This window comes from Acanthochromis polyacanthus, chromosome 6, assembly GCF_021347895.1.
Source record: "Acanthochromis polyacanthus isolate Apoly-LR-REF ecotype Palm Island chromosome 6, KAUST_Apoly_ChrSc, whole genome shotgun sequence".
NCBI lineage: Eukaryota > Metazoa > Chordata > Actinopteri > Pomacentridae > Acanthochromis > Acanthochromis polyacanthus.
Window position 1 is genome coordinate 42,988,452 of NC_067118.1, and position 18,092 is coordinate 43,006,543.

Below are 18,092 nucleotides of genomic sequence, written 5' to 3' on the forward strand. Positions count from 1 at the left end.
ATTTTACGTTTTACTCTCAGCTGATGCAAATCCCTGCATGCAGTCGACTTCAGCGTTTAGGAAAATGGGACTGTTTATGTGTTCGGGTTAAACTGAACTCAGTCTGCAGATTTTTGAATGACTTTAATGCTTCTTTAAAGACCAGAATATGCTTTATGTAAATGTGCTTCAGGTGAAGTCCAAACCGAATCCCTCTGTGTGTTTTTACTACGAGTCTCCAGATGATGAAGGGAATATGTTGAAAAACTAAACTGAAAATTAACAGAATACTTGGCATCTAAAACTATTTTTGCTTTGATGTGATTTTTGAATGTGACAGATTTGCTAAGTGCTTATTTCATTTCCTCCAAATGCATTTTTTCTCCTGTGTGTGTGCTTCTGTGTGTGTGTGGGCGTTCATACGTGTTCTTGTGTGTTAACTTTGCACATGAGATCACGTAACCGCTTCATCTGTTGCCTCTATTGTCTTGTAGTGCTCTCTTGTCTGCACACTACTCCTCTTAATTACCTCTCTTAACCGAGTCTTTTTTACTGAAACGGAATAATTGCCGCTGTGGCTTTACCTTCAGGTGTTCCCACACAGTGTGACGATGCAAGCAGCTTCATGAAACACACACTTTGTCAGCTGTTCAGTGAGCAGAAGAGCGGACATTTCAAACCGTGTAAACATGTGGAGGATGGAGGAAGAATGTGGGGTTGGAAGGAGGCAGGTGTGTGTTCATGTCTCATCAGCGGGAAGCAGCTCTGATGGAGGCTCTTGTTGACCTTAACAGGCCATCATGTAGAAGCTCCACTCAGGTTACAGCAGTTAAGAGCTGCACAAAGACGCAGCCTTTGTGAGGAAACGAGGATTTATACGGAGCCGCTCACCAAAAGCATCTGGACTACTGTGCAATAAAAAACCACCAGAGCTGAGAGTCTGCAGGTTTTAACCAGGAGAGTCAAACTCATCTGAGTCCAGGTTCCTCATTAAACCACTCTGATCTCCAGTAAAACCACAGCAGAATAACCTCTAAACAACCACAACGGTTCCTTTGTTTTAGTGCAAAATGGCACGTTTTGAAACATTCACATTATAGGTTTTATCTTTTTGCTAAACATCATGAACAACCTGACATTTATGAAGAAAAATAGATTCAGTTTCAGCAACATTCATCCTCAGTTTATCATTTCCACATTACAACTTCCAGATCAGAGAGTGTCTACAAAGGAACACAACATTTAGTCACCTGGAGCTGAACCACAGAGGATTTACTTTATGATCAAAATGACATAAGTCAGACAAAAAAAAGACAAAATACAACAAAATATGACAAAAATGAGACACAAAATGACAAAAACATGACGATAAACAACAAAAAAATGAGACAATGACATGAAACGAAACAAAAACGAGACAAAAAATGACAAAAGCGAGAAACAAAATGACAAAAAAATAGACAACACAAGTGAGACAAAAAGGAAAAACAAAACGACAAAAACATGACAAAATATTACAAAAATGAGACACAAAGCGACAAAAAATGAACAAACGACAAAAACAAGACTAAGTTACACAAATGGCACAAGGCAGAAAAATGATCCAGTGGGAACAAAGGATTTTCTTTATAGATTTTTACATTTTATAGACTTTATAACGTGTGCCTGATGGAAGAACTGGAGACATGAAGTAGGTTGGAGCTACTGGAGTACAATGCCTTCTGTTCACATTCACTTCCTGACTGTGTCTTTCTCTGAATCTCCACTTCCAGGAGCTCTGTAATCCCTCTGTGAAGCCGTTGTTGTCTGCTTGGCTTGCTGCCGTTCGGTTTGTGTATCACAGCTCGGCTCTGTGTGGGTGTCCAGTCTGAGTGTCGTCCACGTCGTCAGCCTCCCGGCCGTCCCAGCGAGCTTTTGTTCGTCCTTTAGATCAACGGCAGGGAAGCGCTCAGCCTAATGGGCCTTAAAACCTGCCGACTCACTAACCTCTGGGTGAGTCGGGGGGAGGAGAGGGAGTCGGTGTGTGGGAGAGGAAGCTCTGAGAGAGGGAGAGGGAAAGAAGGTGGAGGTGAAGTAACATGTGAGCACAATTAAAGAGATATGTGCGGAAATATCAAAATCCAGGCGCTGGTTTCCATCACCAGACTCACAGTTACCATGGAAACCTGCTGATGATGCAGCAGGACATACAGTAGCTCCAGACTATATATATGTACCGGCCTTGGAATACATGTTTTGGTTTGTTTCATGCTTTGGTGTTTCATCCATCAGTCAGGATGCACCATTTATTTTAGATTTTAGGTTGTTTTTTCCGTTCCATTTCTTTGTCTTCAGCTCCACAGCTTCCTGTTTCATTCCTGCGCTGCGTTTCCGAGGGTCACCTGAACGCCTCATTGTGTGTTTCAAGGTGTCAGACTTTTCCACCCACAGTCGCATCTCTCCATAAAAGCGTCAGTATTATTTTCTTTAACGCTGCTGCTGCTGCTGGGTGGAAACCTTGAGCTCTCAAAAGGCATCTTTTTGGTTTTAGCTTCAGTGACTGTTTGCAGCTCTGAATGTGTTTTATTGTGAAGAAAAACGTCAGTAGACAAAAAGTCTTTTACGTAATTTTTTTTCCAGATTCAGTGAAGGAAAAGTGATGATAAGACGTACAGATTACAAGGTCTAACTGAAGCTATGCATGGACTTCATAATGGAACACATTCAACTGCATGTGTGTGTTTGGATTTTTTTCAGGTCTGAACCCGAAAACTCACTTCTTCTGATAACGTCACATCCTTAAAGCCAGATTTGAGTTATCTTGAGTTAATCCCTATGAGGAAACAACCCTTGAAAATGAGAAAGATAACAGAAAAATTCACAGTTATCACAAAATGATGGACCTTCTGTTTGGTTTAGGATATGGCTGTAACTGAATTTTTGCTCAAATGATTCAAAATGACATGAAATTTGTTCAGTCACTCAAAAAATTCACAAGTTCTAGAGTAGACCTACCGACAACTGTAGAAAGTTCTCGAGTAGACCTACCGACAACTGTAGAAAGTTCTCGAGTAGACCTACCGACAACTGTAGAAAGTTCTAGAGTAGACCTACTGACATCTGCTGAAAGTTCTAGAGTAGACCTACCGACAACTGTAGAAAGTTCTCGAGTAGACCTACCGACAACTGTAGAAAGTTCTCGAGTAGACCTACCGACAACTGTAGAAAGTTCTAGAGTAGACCTACTGACATCTGCTGAAAGTTCTAGAGCAGACCTACCGACAACTGTAGAAAATTCTAGAGTAGACCTACTGACATCTGCTGAAAGTTCTAGAGTAGACCTACCGACAACTGTAGAAAATTCTAGAGTAGACCTACCGACAACTGTAGAAAGTTCTAGAGTAGACCTACCGACAACTGTAGAAAATTCTAGAGTAGACCTACTGACAACTGTAGAAAGTTCTAGAGTAGACCTACCGACAACTGTAGAAAATTCTAGAGTAGACCTACTGACAACTGGAGAAAGTTCTAGAGTAGACCTACCGACAACTGTAGAAAGTTCTAGAGCAGACCTACCGACAACTGTAGAAAGTTCTAGAGTAGACCTACCGACAACTGTAGAAAGTTCTAGAGCAGACCTACTGACAACTGCAGAAAATTCTAGAGTAGACCTACCGACAACTGTAGAAAGTTCTAGAGTAGACCTACCAACAACTGGAGAAAGTTCTAGAGCAGAACTACCGACAACTGCAGAAAATTCTAGAGTAGACCTACTGATAACTGGAGAAAGTTCTAGAGTAGACCTACCGACAACTGTAGAAAGTTCTAGAGTAGACCTACCAACAACTGGAGAAAGTTCTAGAATAGACTTGCCGACAACTGTAGAATGTTCTTGAGTAGACCTACCGACAACAACTCCTGGAGACGTTCTCCACTATGGACTTGGAGGACCTGGAACTTTGGAAATATTCCCAATCTGAAGGTAGAACTCTGATAAAGTTACTGGAGATGAAGAACCAGATGTTCTGAGGAGGTTTGAGGGGAACTTTGTTCAGATTTGGTTGTTTTTGTTTTTTTTTTTTTGGTGGTGATTTTCCGTCTTTTTGTGCTTGTTTAATAATTTTGCTTCTTTTAGTGGAGATTTTGTGTCTTCTGTGGTATTCATCCATTTTCGTGGTGATTTCACACCTATTTGTGCTGATTTTGTGGGTTTTTGTGGTAGTTCGAAATTTTTTTTGAAGTAATTTGTATCTTTTTGAGAGGATTTTGCATGTTTCAGTGGAAATTTTCTGTCTCCTCTTGGCATATTTACCTCTTTGTGGGGATTTTGTTTCTTTGTGTGCGAGCAATCTTCTCTCTGATTTTCACTTTTTCAAGCAACAGTGTAGATCACAGATTGCAGCTTATTAATCACATTTTTTCTTCTTGTAATGAATAAAAAGGCTGCGTTTAATCTTGTTTTACCTCAGGTGTCACAAATCTGGACTAAATCAGCGCTATATTTCTATTCCTACTCAGGAAACGGACACACATGACACGCACAAACACACACACACATTCCTCCACCCACTCATCACATTCATTTCCGTTCTTGTGGGCAGATTTCTGATAAATTCAACATTTATCTTCACTCATTATTCTGGATTAGACCGATCCCTGCATCACTCAGCTTTATGGCGACCATAATGCACAGATATACATGCAGACTCACTTTATCAGGAGGCCTTGGACTCACAAACACAAATATGCACCGCAAACTGTCAAAATATATGAGTGTGTGTTTACAGTAAATACGCCAACATTATTCATTATTATAGACACTGAAATTATAATTTTGTCAACCGGTTGATGCAGACACTTCTCTCTGAATATGTGAGTTTTTTGTATTTTTTGTCAGCTGGATGATATTTTGCTCATTTTTCTCTGCATTATAAAATCCTGCACCTCCGTGGAAACAGAACAACTGTGGCTAGCAGTAGAGAGAACCTTTTTTGTGCTTGCACCTTATTAAAGCCACAATGTTGAAGATTTGAAGTTCACTCTTCTTTGTTCTCTTTTGCTTCCTCCCTTCTGTTTTCTTTGCTTCCTTTCTTTCTGTACAGGAAACAGTAGAATATGCCTTCCTGATCATTTTCACTATAGAGACATTTCTGAAGATTATTGCCTACGGCCTGGTCATGCACCAGAACTCCTACGTCAGGAACGGCTGGAACATGCTGGACTTTGTCATCGTCATAGTGGGGTGAGTTCAGCAGGTTTCGCATAACGTGGACCTGCAAACGCACACACACAGTTTCCTCCCATACAGCTGAGCTGAAACCACACACACCATCCTCCATTCACTCCCTGTACAAGCGTCTTAACTCGGCGTTCGGATGTCCATCATTTGCATCGGTCTCTGATCAAACATGGATCATCCGCTTATAAATTCTCATCATGTCCAGACGCCAGCGATGTTTGGGTACATGCACAATTGAATACACAAACGTGCACACTCACTCAGCATCTTTGTGTAGGGTGTTGGGTTTATCAGGAGACCACCTGGCCTCCTCAATGTAAACTGTGCTGAGGTGTAAAAACACTAGAGGTAAATGTACACAGACATAAAGCATGTCCAGACAAAGTGCTGCTGTGTTGACGGACACGGATAAGAAGAGGACGCTCCACTTTGTTCTCTGCTTTCTGACTCTTTTGCTTTCATCTTTTTCTGCTCTGCTTTCATGGCGTTTCTGCCTCTGATCGGCCATGCTTTCCCTTCTCCCTCCTCTGCAGGTTGTTCAGTGTGGTTCTGGAGATGATAACCAAAGACGCTGACTCTGGCGGCCAGTCTGGAGGCAAACCTGGGGGCTTTGACGTCAAGGCCCTCCGAGCCTTTCGCGTCCTACGACCCCTTCGCCTTGTCTCTGGAGTTCCCAGTGAGTCACAACAGAAATGCTTTTAGTCCAAGTTATGTCATATTTCCTGATTTTCAAATACAAAAGCCCTGCACACCGACATAGAGAGGTTTCATTTACCCTCCATGGTTAATCAGGTGAAACATGGGGGTTCTGAAGGCTGGGAGTTATGTGTCTCTAAGTAAGATAACATACAACAAGATACAATAACATCAGATAAGCTAAGATACAATATGCTAAGCTAATCTACGATAAGATATGATAAGCTAAACTGTACGATACAATAATATATGATAGGTTAAGATATGCTAAGATATGATACAAGATAATGTGATATCATATGCTAAGCTACGCTACAATAGGATAAGGTACATGAAGGTACATGAAGCTAAGCTATGATACGATGTGATGAGATGAGAAACAGCACGACACGACAAGACAAGATATGCTACACTACGCTAAGATACGATGAGCTAAAATGCGATACGATGCAATAAGATATGCTAATATACAGTACACTAAGCTAAACTACGACATGATAACATATGATAAGTTATGTTAAGCTAAGTTATAAAACAATACAATTCAATAAAATGCAATAAGATATGCTAATCTAAGGTAGGCTGTGATAAAATAAGATAAAACACGCTATGATAAGATACAATACGATAAGCTAAGTGAAGCTAAGACACAATACGTTACAATAAAACATAAGATATGCTACACTACACTAAGATACAATAAGCTAAAATGCGATACGATGCAATAAGATATGCTAATATACAGTACACTAAGCTAAACTACGACATGATAACATATGATAAGTTATGTTAAGCTAAGTTAAAACACAATACAATTCAATAAAATGCAATAAGATATGCTAATCTAAGGTAGGCTTGATAATGTTCTGTTATCGCAGCCAACAACATTACTGGAGGACAGACTAGTGTTAAAAAACCATCTTATTACATCATGCATATTTGCTTATATGCAAACAATAATAAGTTGTCAGTGCAACAAACTGTGTCCACATCAGTACGGTCTTATATAACTAAAAACACATGCAGAAGTCAACAGTTTTCAGTTTACGCCGTCATTAATTCTGACTTGTGCTATTTTTTTTGGTGAGATTTACCATAATTACACTTCCCATCAGGTTAAAGCGTACATGACGGGACTTTTCATATTATTTGCTCCAAACTCCAGGTAGACCCAGTGTTTCATGAGTAATTTCTACATTGGATACCCGTGACGTGGCGCTGCATAGTCACCAGTTATGATTCAGCCCAGTGTTTGTGGAAAACACTTCTTTGTTTTCCTTGTTTTAACTTTCAGTCATTTATTCCAACTCATTTGAGGTATCTAGTGCAAAAAAAAAAAAACAGTCGCCATGGCAACCTGAAACATCCAAACAAAGGTATTTTAAGCACTTGATGAGCAGCTGGAGCGAATTCTGGCAGTTTGTCCTTGACAACAAACATTTGCTCTGATTTGAATGAATCTCTGGAGCACTTCAGCGTGTTTAGCTGTTTCTCTGACATTTCATTGGTTGGGTAATTACAGCGACTGGATCAGATTGTGCTCCCCTCAGCTAATTAGGGTGAGAGTTATACATGGCAGGGGGGCGGCGGGTAGAGAGGAACCCTGAATGAGTCACTGTGTGATTACATGAGTGTATTCGATGCAGTCAGACACAGAAACTGTTGACAGTTTAATCTCACTGTGTTCTGATCAGTAGCATAAGATCATCAGTGGCTGTGATTCTTCTTCCTGTTTCACTCGTCACACCACAGGATGGATTCTGAAGACTTGGTTATGATAAAGAAAACACTGGGACGATTTACAGAAAGAAATACGTTTGTAGAAGGTTTAGTGATTTAGAGCTGCAGTGGTTTAGTAGTAGAGGATTAAAAACAGCTGAGAATGAATAATAAGTGTGTGCAGGATGGATTCTGTTCATGAGACAGTTTGAAAATGGTTAAATGCTGCCTTCTACAGGCAACATTAGCTACTGGCTTGCTCCTCTGATTGGCCTTAATTGGGAGTTGTTGGTACTGGCTGAAGGATTGCAGGAAGGAGATCAGACCACTGAGAAAAACCATTTTATTTGACCACAAGCAAACGCCTCAAGATAAGACAAAAGATTCTAACATCTGCAGGACTCTTGCAGCATCTACATCTGTATTTACATGACTGGTCAACAGTCTGGGGTCATCCATGCAATTCCATGTTTTTCATAAAGCTCCCTCTTTTATCCATGTGCTAACATAACTGCACAAGGGTTTTCTAATCATCAATGAGCCTTTCAGCACCATTAGCTAACACAATGTAGCATTAGAACACAGGAGTGATGGTTACTGGAAATGTTCCTCTTACTCTGTTACAACTCGGCTCTGAAGCTGCAACAAAAGCAGGGAGACAACAGCAGGGTGGTGACGATAAAAGGGTTTATTGTAATGCAGCCAAGCCAACAAGGTGCACTAAAAACCAGCAACCAAACCAAAACCAGGCTGCTGGAGCTCCAGAAGGAAGCAGCTCCTATCAGAGAGAGCCCCATGCTACAAATGAGGGAGGCTTTATGTAGTTTGAGCCGCTTGATCCCAGGTGTGGCTCAATCAGCTGAAGACCCTCAGCTCCTGAACAAACACACCTGGTGTCCAGGTGGAGGGTCGTCACAGCCCCTGTGGAGATATTCCATTAAAAATCAGCCGTTTTCCAGCTAGAATAGTCATTTACCACATTAACTATGTCTACACTGGATTTATCATTCATTTAATGCTAACTTCATTGACAAAAAAATGCTTTTCTTTCAAAAATAAGGACATTTTTAAGTGACAGCAGACTTTTGAACAGTAGAGTAATAAAATACAGTAAAATACAGTAAAAATATGGAAAAAATATTGTGTAAATGTAGTAAAAATACAGTAGAAATATAGTAAAAATACAGCTAAAAATATAGTAAAAATACAGTAAACAATTTGAAACAATATAGTAAAAATCTAGAAAAAATATAGTACAAATATAGAAAAAATAGTAAAAATACAGAAAAATATAGTAAAGACATAGAAAACATATAGTAAAAATATAGTACATAATAGGACTGGATTTATCATTCATTTAATGTTATATTCATTGGGAAGACTGCTTCTCTTTCTAAAATAAGGACATTTCTAAGTGACCCCAGACTCTTGACCTAGACTCTTTATTAATTCCATCAAACATCTGAATAGAAATCTCCTCCCTGTCAATAACACATGTGTCTGCTCCTTAATAATCCCGTTATCATCCAGGAGATGCTGCTTCCTTCACTGTTTCTGTTTTCGGCACACATTTGACCTCACATCAACACATGCCCTAATGTGTCTGCATCCTTTGGGTTGCCATAGCAACGCAGAGAAGGCCCTCTGGGAAAGACGAAGTTCTGCGGAGCTGCAACGACATTTTCAGCTCCGCTCTGCTTCAACATTTGTCTCTGTCGGGTGGAATGAGGCGTTTAGTGAAGCGGTCGGGCGGTTTGTTGGCTTCAAGTATACACAGGATAGAGTTATGACGATTGATTGTTTGCACAAAAATAGTTTTTCTGTGAGCGCACGTTTGCTTTTTCTGTTGATGCAGCTGTTAGTGAGAGGGTTTCCCCCAAACATCGACTTAAATAAACTGAAATAATGATTCACCGCCGGGTTGCCTGATAATTATCATAGAGCTGAAGTGACTTTATTCCATCAGTTGATCCTCCAAGTGAAGATTTTTATTTTAATAACTCACTAAAGTAAATGTCCAAAATAAAAATCTTTTAGAAAAGGATAATTTCAGCTTCTCAGTTGTAGGAATTTTCTGTTTTTGTTGTGGTATGGCCATGTCTTTGGATTTTTAGTGACATCTCCCTAAAGTTACATCATGTTTTCTATTTTCTTTCTACAATCTTTTAAAGTAATGCATTTAACCATCGCTGTTCTTAAAAATGTGTCCAAATTTCTGGAGTTACAGGCGATACATTATTGAGAGAAAGTTAGTTTTAATTAAAGCAAAAAATGCATTCTTTCTTTAATTTGAAATACTTGTATTTTTCCCAATAATATAATATAATATAGTATAGTATAATGGAACATAATATGTAATGTAAGATAAGCTTTATTGATGTTTCACTGTAAAACCTTCCATTTGGGAGCATTTCCTTGCTCTGACGTACGTCATGTACGGTATGTCGTCAGTAGGAAAACGTTTCATCGTACTCTTGTATCATTTTGTTTAAAAAATGTTAGAAAATAGTAAAAGATGCTCATTTTCATCTTCCACAGCCCATAAATTTATGTGTTTGAGTGACTTTTTGGCCGTTATTCTTCACTGTCATTTGCAGAAAATGCTATTTATTTTTTCACGAGTAAACTTGGCAAATATTTGACACCTTTTCTGCTAAAATCCATGATCGATTATGAAAAACAGGCTATTTTTCTGTAGATTAATTCCAGTTTGACCTTTAATTAAGATCCTGTTGCTGCTTTTTCCTCCAGGGTTTCCGTTTGTTCCGTCTCTGACTCTCCTCTCTGTGTTTATTTGCAGGTTTACAGGTGGTTTTAAACTCCATCATTAAAGCCATGGTCCCTCTGCTGCACATCGCCCTGCTGGTCCTCTTCGTCATCATCATCTACGCCATCATCGGTCTGGAGCTCTTCATCGGCAAAATGCACGCCACGTGTTATTTAATACAGACAGGTACATTTCTGTTAATGTTTCATGTCTGGTGAACTGAGAGCACATAAAATCCATGCAGATGTGTTTTTTTATTACCCTTTAAACCCCGGAGTCTTACATCCAGCCTCCGATGTAAACAGGCTTAAGGGGAGCTGCAGGGTTTAATCCCTGGGAGTGAATGGACACATGCAGCTCGTATGGGAACGGTAACGAGCTGCTGAACAACAGATGGAGGATTAAATCTGCTGATTAAATGACTAATTTCTGACTATTATGTAAACGCTGTTTGACCTTTACTCTGGCGTCGCTTCCAACTTAGAGGAATTATTCAAAAAGTGAGGATGACGAGTCGATGGAACGTCATAAAATACGAGTAAAATGTCTGACTGTCAGGATGGAAGGCTTCACTCTCTGACAAACCTTTTCTCATCTCTTCCTCTTTCTGGCTTTGATCTGTTTGCTTCCTGATGTCAGGAGGAGCATCATAGACTCACAACAGAGACATGGAAGCTGATTGTAATCCCAGAGGAAGGCCTCACCTTTTCCTTTTGTAGTAGGAGGAGCTTCCAAGGATGCTTGTGTGTGTGTGTGTGTGTGTGTGTGTGTGTGTGTGTGTGTGTGTGTGTGTGTGTGTGTGTGTGTGTGTGTGTGTGTGTGTGTGTGTGTGTGTGTGTGTGTGTGTGTGTGTGTGTGTGTGTGTGTGTGTGTGTGTGTGTGTGTGTGTGTTCTTGTACTTGCTACATGGTGAGAACCATTTTCTGCATTTAACTATCAAAGTGAGGACATTTTTACAAAGTGAGGACATTTTGGCCGGTCCTCACTTTGAAACAGCCATGTTTGAGGGTGAAGACTTGTTTTTAGAGAACAGGTATGAATTGAGGTTTGGTTCGGGTTAGGGTAAGGATTAAGTTTAGGCAATCAGTTGTGATGGTTAAGGTTAGGGTAAGGCTATAGGAAATGCATTACGCCTATGGATGTCCTCACTAAGATAGAAGTACAAACATGTGTGTGTGTGTGTGTGTGTGTGTGTGTGTGTGTGTGTGTGTGTGTGTGTGTGTGTGTGTGTGTGTGTGTGTGTGTGCACGACATATTCTGTGAATTAAAAATTTATAAATGAATAGAATTTTAAAAGGGGACATATAGAAAAAAGTTTGTATGTATACATACATACATACATATATAAATAAGGACAATAAGTCACAATAAAAGGACATTTTCACAATAAAAGCACATGACAAAGAATAAATAAAGAAGTTAAAGGTCAGTGGTCACCAGACTGGTTGATTAGCTGTTTAAGTTGAGCTTTGAAGGTTTCTATATGGTTTAATAATGACTAGAAATAAACAGTGTTTACTGGGAGTTTTTGGATCACTAAACGTGTCCAGGAACTTCATTACCGTTCCTGAGAAATGAACCTAACAGGAGGTTAAAGGGGGAAACGTCAGCATGTTGTGGGCAATCTGCCGTTCACGTACTGGCTTTATTAAATGTGTGCTATAATTTCCTGCAACGCTTATATTGTGACCTCCATGTGCTCGGCGATGCAGATTAACCCTTTACGCTTCAGTGCGTCGTAGGTGTACCGCCGGCAGTACACCTACTAATTTGCATAGGAATTTCAAGAATGTCCGACGGCTGCAAACGCGATTATACAAACACTATACGCCGATGGAAAGCTTAGATTCTCATGAATCCGCCGGTATAAACCACTTTCAGATGTGATTACCACAGCGGGTGAGAAAAACACATTTGTCAGACAAAAACGAATATTCATCCATCCGTTCTCTATACACGGCTTCAACGCACACAGCGCGACTCACATTTCCGGGTTCATTATTACACACAGAAAAAAAGATTCCACAAAAAACGGCCATAATCCAACCTTTTACATCCAGATGACACGAGCCAGTAAACTATTTTATCCAAAACATGTCCTGAAGTCGTATAAAATCCCTGAATCGGTCATTTTCAAGGAAATGCACCTCGCGATGCCCGTCCAATATTCCCTGTATTTTTCGTCATTTTTTTAAATTTAAAAATAGAATATTAGCGATTTTTTTGTACTGAAAACGGCTGGAATTGACTGAAGCTTAAAGGGTTAACAACCATAATCTGTATACGGAAACACGGATTATCTCAGAATCAAAGTAAAATGCTGTGACAGGATTAAAAAAAAAGGCAAAAGAGAAGCAAAATGTCAACAAGAAATTGAATTATTATGAACTAAGATGGATTTTTGGGGTTTTGATGTGATATTTAACCCTTAATTTGAATTTTTCTCTCATTTTTTAACTGGAAAGTGGAAGCAGCCCACCCATGACTAGATGCAGAGAGGTGGTGACTCCTCATGCTGTAGATATTATTACTACATTTCCATATTTTCCTCCATCTGCTTTGTGTAAACACTGCCTGCAGTTCAGCCCGGTTCAGCTGAGAAGTCACATGACTGTTAGTCACAGCTGAGTCACTGAAGCAGCGAGGAGGAGAGTTTTCTGCTTCTTTTCTACAAAATCTAATTAGTTACAATGGTCATTTGTGGCAAAATAAATCTACTGAGATTCCTTTGATGATTCTAAGATTAGATTTGGTTCCAAAAGAACATCGAAGTTGTAAATTCTTTTTTTTTAAATACACCTCTAACCAAGTTTTGGGGTTAATATTTTAGTATTTTATCTTTTATTACTCTTGTACAGTGATTAGTTTTGGACTTTTTTCCACTCACTACTTTGATTTTTTTTTCACTTTTTTTTTTTTTTTTACCCAGCTCTAGGAGGAGAATTCCATTAGGAATTCTTTTAACCCTCTTGGGTCAAACTGACACGTTTTAAAGTTTGAAAATGTGGTGAAAAAAATTTCACAGTGAATCTTCTTATGTCCACATTTTCAACTTTTTTGGGAAATCTTTGAACATTTTTTTTATGTGAATGTTCTTAAAGAAACAAAATTTTGGATTCCAGCCACATACTGATAGGGGGTGCTTTTAATTGCTACCTGCAAATATTTGTGTTTTACTTAAAGGACAAGGATGAAACACACCCGGGTAGCTACTGACCTATTGCCCTCCTAAGTTATGATCTGAAAATAATTACAAAAGCTCTAGCAAAACGGCTTGGTGAAAATGTACCGTTGTTCATCCTGACCAAACAGGATTTATTCCTGGCAGGTACTCCTTCTGCAATGACCCAAAAATCCTTAATATGATGTACACACGTGGACAAAATTGTTGGTACCCCTCAGTTAAAGAAGGAAAAACCCACAATTCTCACTGAAGTCACTTGAAACTCACAAAAGTAACAATAAATAAAAATTTATTGAAAATTAAGTAATCAAAAACAGCCATTACTTTTGAATTGTTGATTAACATAACTATTTAAAAAAACAAACTAATGAAACAGGCCTGGACAAAAATGATGGTACCTCTATAAAAGATTGAAAACTATTTGACCAGAGTGACATGATTAACTCAGGTGTGTCATTTAATTGACTTCACAGGTGTTTCCAAACTCATAATCAGTCAGTCTGCCTATTTAAAGGGAGACAAGTAGTCACCCTGCTGTTTGGTGAAAAGGTGTGTACCACACTGAACATGGACAACAGAAAGCGAAGGAGAGAATTGTCCCAGGACATCCGAAAAAAATGATAGACAAACATCTTAAAGGTAAAGGCTATAAGACCATCTCTAAACAGCTTGAAGTTCCTGTGACAACAGTGGCTCATATTATTCAGAAGTTCAAGACCCACGGGACAGTAGCCAACCTCCCTGGACGTGGCCGCAAGAGGAAAATTGATGACAAATTGAAGAGACGGATCGTTGGAATTGTATCCAAAGAGCCCAGAGCAACCTCCAAAGAAATTAAAGGTGAACTCCAAGGCCAAGGTACATCAGTGTCAGATCGCACCATTCGTCGTTGTTTGAGCCAAAGTGGACTTCATGGGAGACGACCAAGGAGGACACCACTGCTGAAAAAAACTCATAAAAAAGCCAGACTGGAATTTGCAAAAATGCATGTTGACAAGCCACAAAGCTTCTGGGAGAATGTCCTTTGGACAGATGAGACCAAACTGGAGCTTTTTGGTAAGGCACATCAACTCTATGTTCATAGACTCAAAAACCAAGCATACGAAGAAAAGAACACTGTCCCTACGGTGAAACATGGAGGAGGCTCAGTAATGTTTTGGGGCTGCTTTGCTGCATCTGGCACAGGGTGTCTTGAAAGTGTGCAAGGTACGATGAAATCTGAAGACTATCAAGGCATTCTGGAGAGAAATGTGCTGCCTAGTGTCAGAAAGCTTGGTCTCAGTCGCAGGTCATGGGTCTTCCAACAGGACAACGATCCAAAACACACAGCCAAAAACACCCAAGAATGGCTGAGAGAAGCGTTGGACTATTCTAAAGTGGCCTTCTATGAGCCCAGATCTGAATCCCATTGAACATATGTGGAAGGAGCTGAAACATGCCATTTGGAGAAGACACCCATCAAACCTGAGACAACTGGAGCTGTTTGCTCATGAGGAGTGGGCCAAAATACCTGTTGACAGCTGCAGAACGCTCATTGACAAATACAGAAATCGTTTAATTGCAGTGATTGCCTCAAAAGGTTGTGCAACAAAATATTAAGTTATGGGTACCATCATTTTTGTCCAGCCCTATTTCATTAGTTTGTTTTTTTAAATAATTATGTTAATCAACAATTCAAAAGTGATGGCTGATTTTGATTATTTAATTTTCAATAAATTTTTATTTATTGTTACTTTTGTGAGTTTCAAGTGATTTCAGTGAGAATTGTGGGTTTTTCCTTCTTTAACTGAGGGGTACCAACAATTTTGTCCACGTGTGTATGCAGATTAGGGCAAAAACAACAGAGCGGCTATGTTGTCCTTAGACGCTCACAAGGCGTTTGATTTGATGGAGTGGCCTTTTCTATTTGCGACTCTTAACAAATTTGGATTCGTAAACACTTTCGTAGAGTGGGTCAATATTATACAGCAACCTGAAATCTTCCATTCTATCGAACGGGGACAGATCTGGTCCATTCACTCTGCAACGGGGCGTCCACCAGGGGGACCCACTGTCCCCTCGCGCTGGAGCCCCTGGCTATCGATATTAGAGGACATCCATGCATTGAAGGTATTAGGTCAGTAGGCTTGTCACGATACCAGAAATTTAGTAGTCGATACCAATACCACTTAAATTCTACGATACTCGATATCACTCGATACCACGGTAAAAATAAAAAAATCCCCTGTAGTTCAACACACACTCTCTGCCATTTCTTCTGTGGACTCTGTCCTTTCTGTCCTTCTCTTTTCTCTTCCTTCATGATTTTACAAGCCATGCAGCAGCAGAGGTAGCAGGCGCGTTGTGCCACAGAAATGACCGTCCGTGTCAAACACCGTGAGCTGTATAGTAGTCCAGATATATGTTTTAGATATATTTATATATTAAATGAGGCTTCGAGGCACACAATTTGCCCCGAGGATATTTTGTCATCCAGTCTTTTCAGCCCTAAATGTCACAAAACTATTACGCGGGACAAACAAGGCTGGACACGCTTGTTACTTTGCAGCTCATTTACTATGGGCTGGGCTCATCTAATCATTGTAACGTAATTAGATATGAGCAACAATGAGAACACGTGAATTCAAATGCACTCACCTTGAATTCTGTGTACAAGTCTGGATGCTTGTCTTTTAAATGGTTCGCCAAGTCGGACGTGTTGCTCCCCTTCGCCGTGCTGCGGTGACGGCATTTTTTGCAGACGGGTTTTTCAGGATCAATAACCAATCCGTCCTCGTCAGCCTCGAATCCAAAATACTTCCAGACGCGACTTCTGGCGTTTTTTTTCAACTAATTGAGGGGCAGCTGCTGGTGTCGAGCCAGGTGCGTGTGCCTCTGCCATGCTGCATGTCGTTGATCTGTTTGCAGCGTAGTCAGTCATGAGATCAGCACTGTGTGAGGGTTGCCAGATAATCACTCATTTACAGCCAAAAAAAAAACAACGCTAAAGAAGCGGCCAGATACCTCGGTACCTACGCTACTTTGGGTAGTCTAGAAAAGTCAGTACCGTCACATTTTCTGAATCTTAGTACCGACTTGGTACCGAAGTATCGGTTCTCGTGACAAACCTATAGGTCGGGCAGCACAGAGACCCGTGTGACTCTGTATGTGGACGATCTCCTGGTCTGTTTGGCTGACCTGGTGGTCTCAATTCCTGTGCCACTAGAATAAAGTCCTTCGGGAGCATCTCTGACTCTACCATAAACTGGAGAGAGAGTGAGTTCACGCCCTTAACTAATCAACTCACCGATGACCTCCTGACAAAATTGCCTTTCAAAGTGGTGAAGGAGTGTTTCACCTATTTAGGACTTAAACTAACAAAAACTCAACCTTTGCTTTAATTACTGCCACTTTGTTTTTTCTGTAAGTCTACTTTTGTAAATCTACGACTGTCTGGCAGCCTTCCTTTTTTCCCCCTTTATTTTATTTTTGTTTTCTCCCTCTTTTTTATGTTTGTCTGTTGCTCTGTTGTGGCATGTTTTGTAAAGTTAAAAAACATAAATAAAGTATTAAAAAAATGTGATGTCCATCTGAGATTTCCATTTAAATCCTTTTGTGTAGATACAAAAAACTGTATGAAAGACTGCAACCATTGCTACGATGCTAAGAAGGTTGTAAGGTTTTTATATTCCCAGTCTTTGCTGTATTTAAGATGTTTTTCACTCTGATTTCATTCTTTCTGCTGCTGAATCTTGTCTCTCTTGTTGCACTTATCATTAGAAAGTATTCAAATTTCAAACCGACATTTCAGTCATTTTTTTCCATTTTCAGCGTGTTTTCAGCCTTTTTTTAACGATCATCACATTCGGCTGTCTGTGTCCGTACCTCCAGGTGTTCTTGCAGAAGAAGAGCCGACGCCGTGTGCGGTTTCGGGTCACGGCCGACACTGTCTGGTCAACGGTACCGTCTGCAGAGAGGGCTGGCAGGGACCCAACAACGGCATCACAAACTTCGACAACTTTTTGTTCGCCATGCTCACCGTGTTCCAGTGCATCACCATGGAGGGCTGGACCGAGGTCCTCTACTGGGTAATGAACCACAGAAGCAATCCATGTTCAGCTTTTATTCAGCTCTGTGGCTCAAAATAGACAATTTGTGCCATCTCTGATTTTGTGAAATGCTGAATTCCTTCCAGAAAAAGAAAAGTAGCTCAGAAACACCCCCACAGTTTAATCAGCTGTTCCTTGGATCATTTCTGGTGGATAAGTCCTGATAAGTCCTCAGAGGTGGATTTGTAGTAGGATCACAATCAGCTGATGTAGTGTTCACTGGTTGTCATGGTTACAGTGACGCCGTGCTGCTATCTGGCAATGATACAGAAATCTGTAACTAATCCATGGATCCAGACTAAAAGCTGCATCACTGCCAGAATCTGATCACTTGGTCCTTGTGTCATTTCTGAGCTTCCCTGAAAATTTCATCCAAATCCATTCGTCTGTTTTAGAGTGATGTTGCTGACAGACTTTTTATAACTCCGCCTCTTTCCTTGG

General features: G+C 40.1%; 1 protein-coding gene across 1 annotated transcript in view; it reads left to right on the top strand.

Moving 5' to 3' along the window:
* The window catches only part of cacna1db (calcium channel, voltage-dependent, L type, alpha 1D subunit, b), a 138,320-nt gene that overhangs the window by 48,481 nt on the left and 71,747 nt on the right, over positions 1–18,092 (top strand). The window contains 4 exon segments of the mRNA XM_051948987.1: positions 5,061–5,200; positions 5,731–5,873; positions 10,413–10,565; positions 17,434–17,630. Of these exon segments, the coding sequence (XP_051804947.1) occupies positions 5,061–5,200; positions 5,731–5,873; positions 10,413–10,565; positions 17,434–17,630 (633 nt within the window).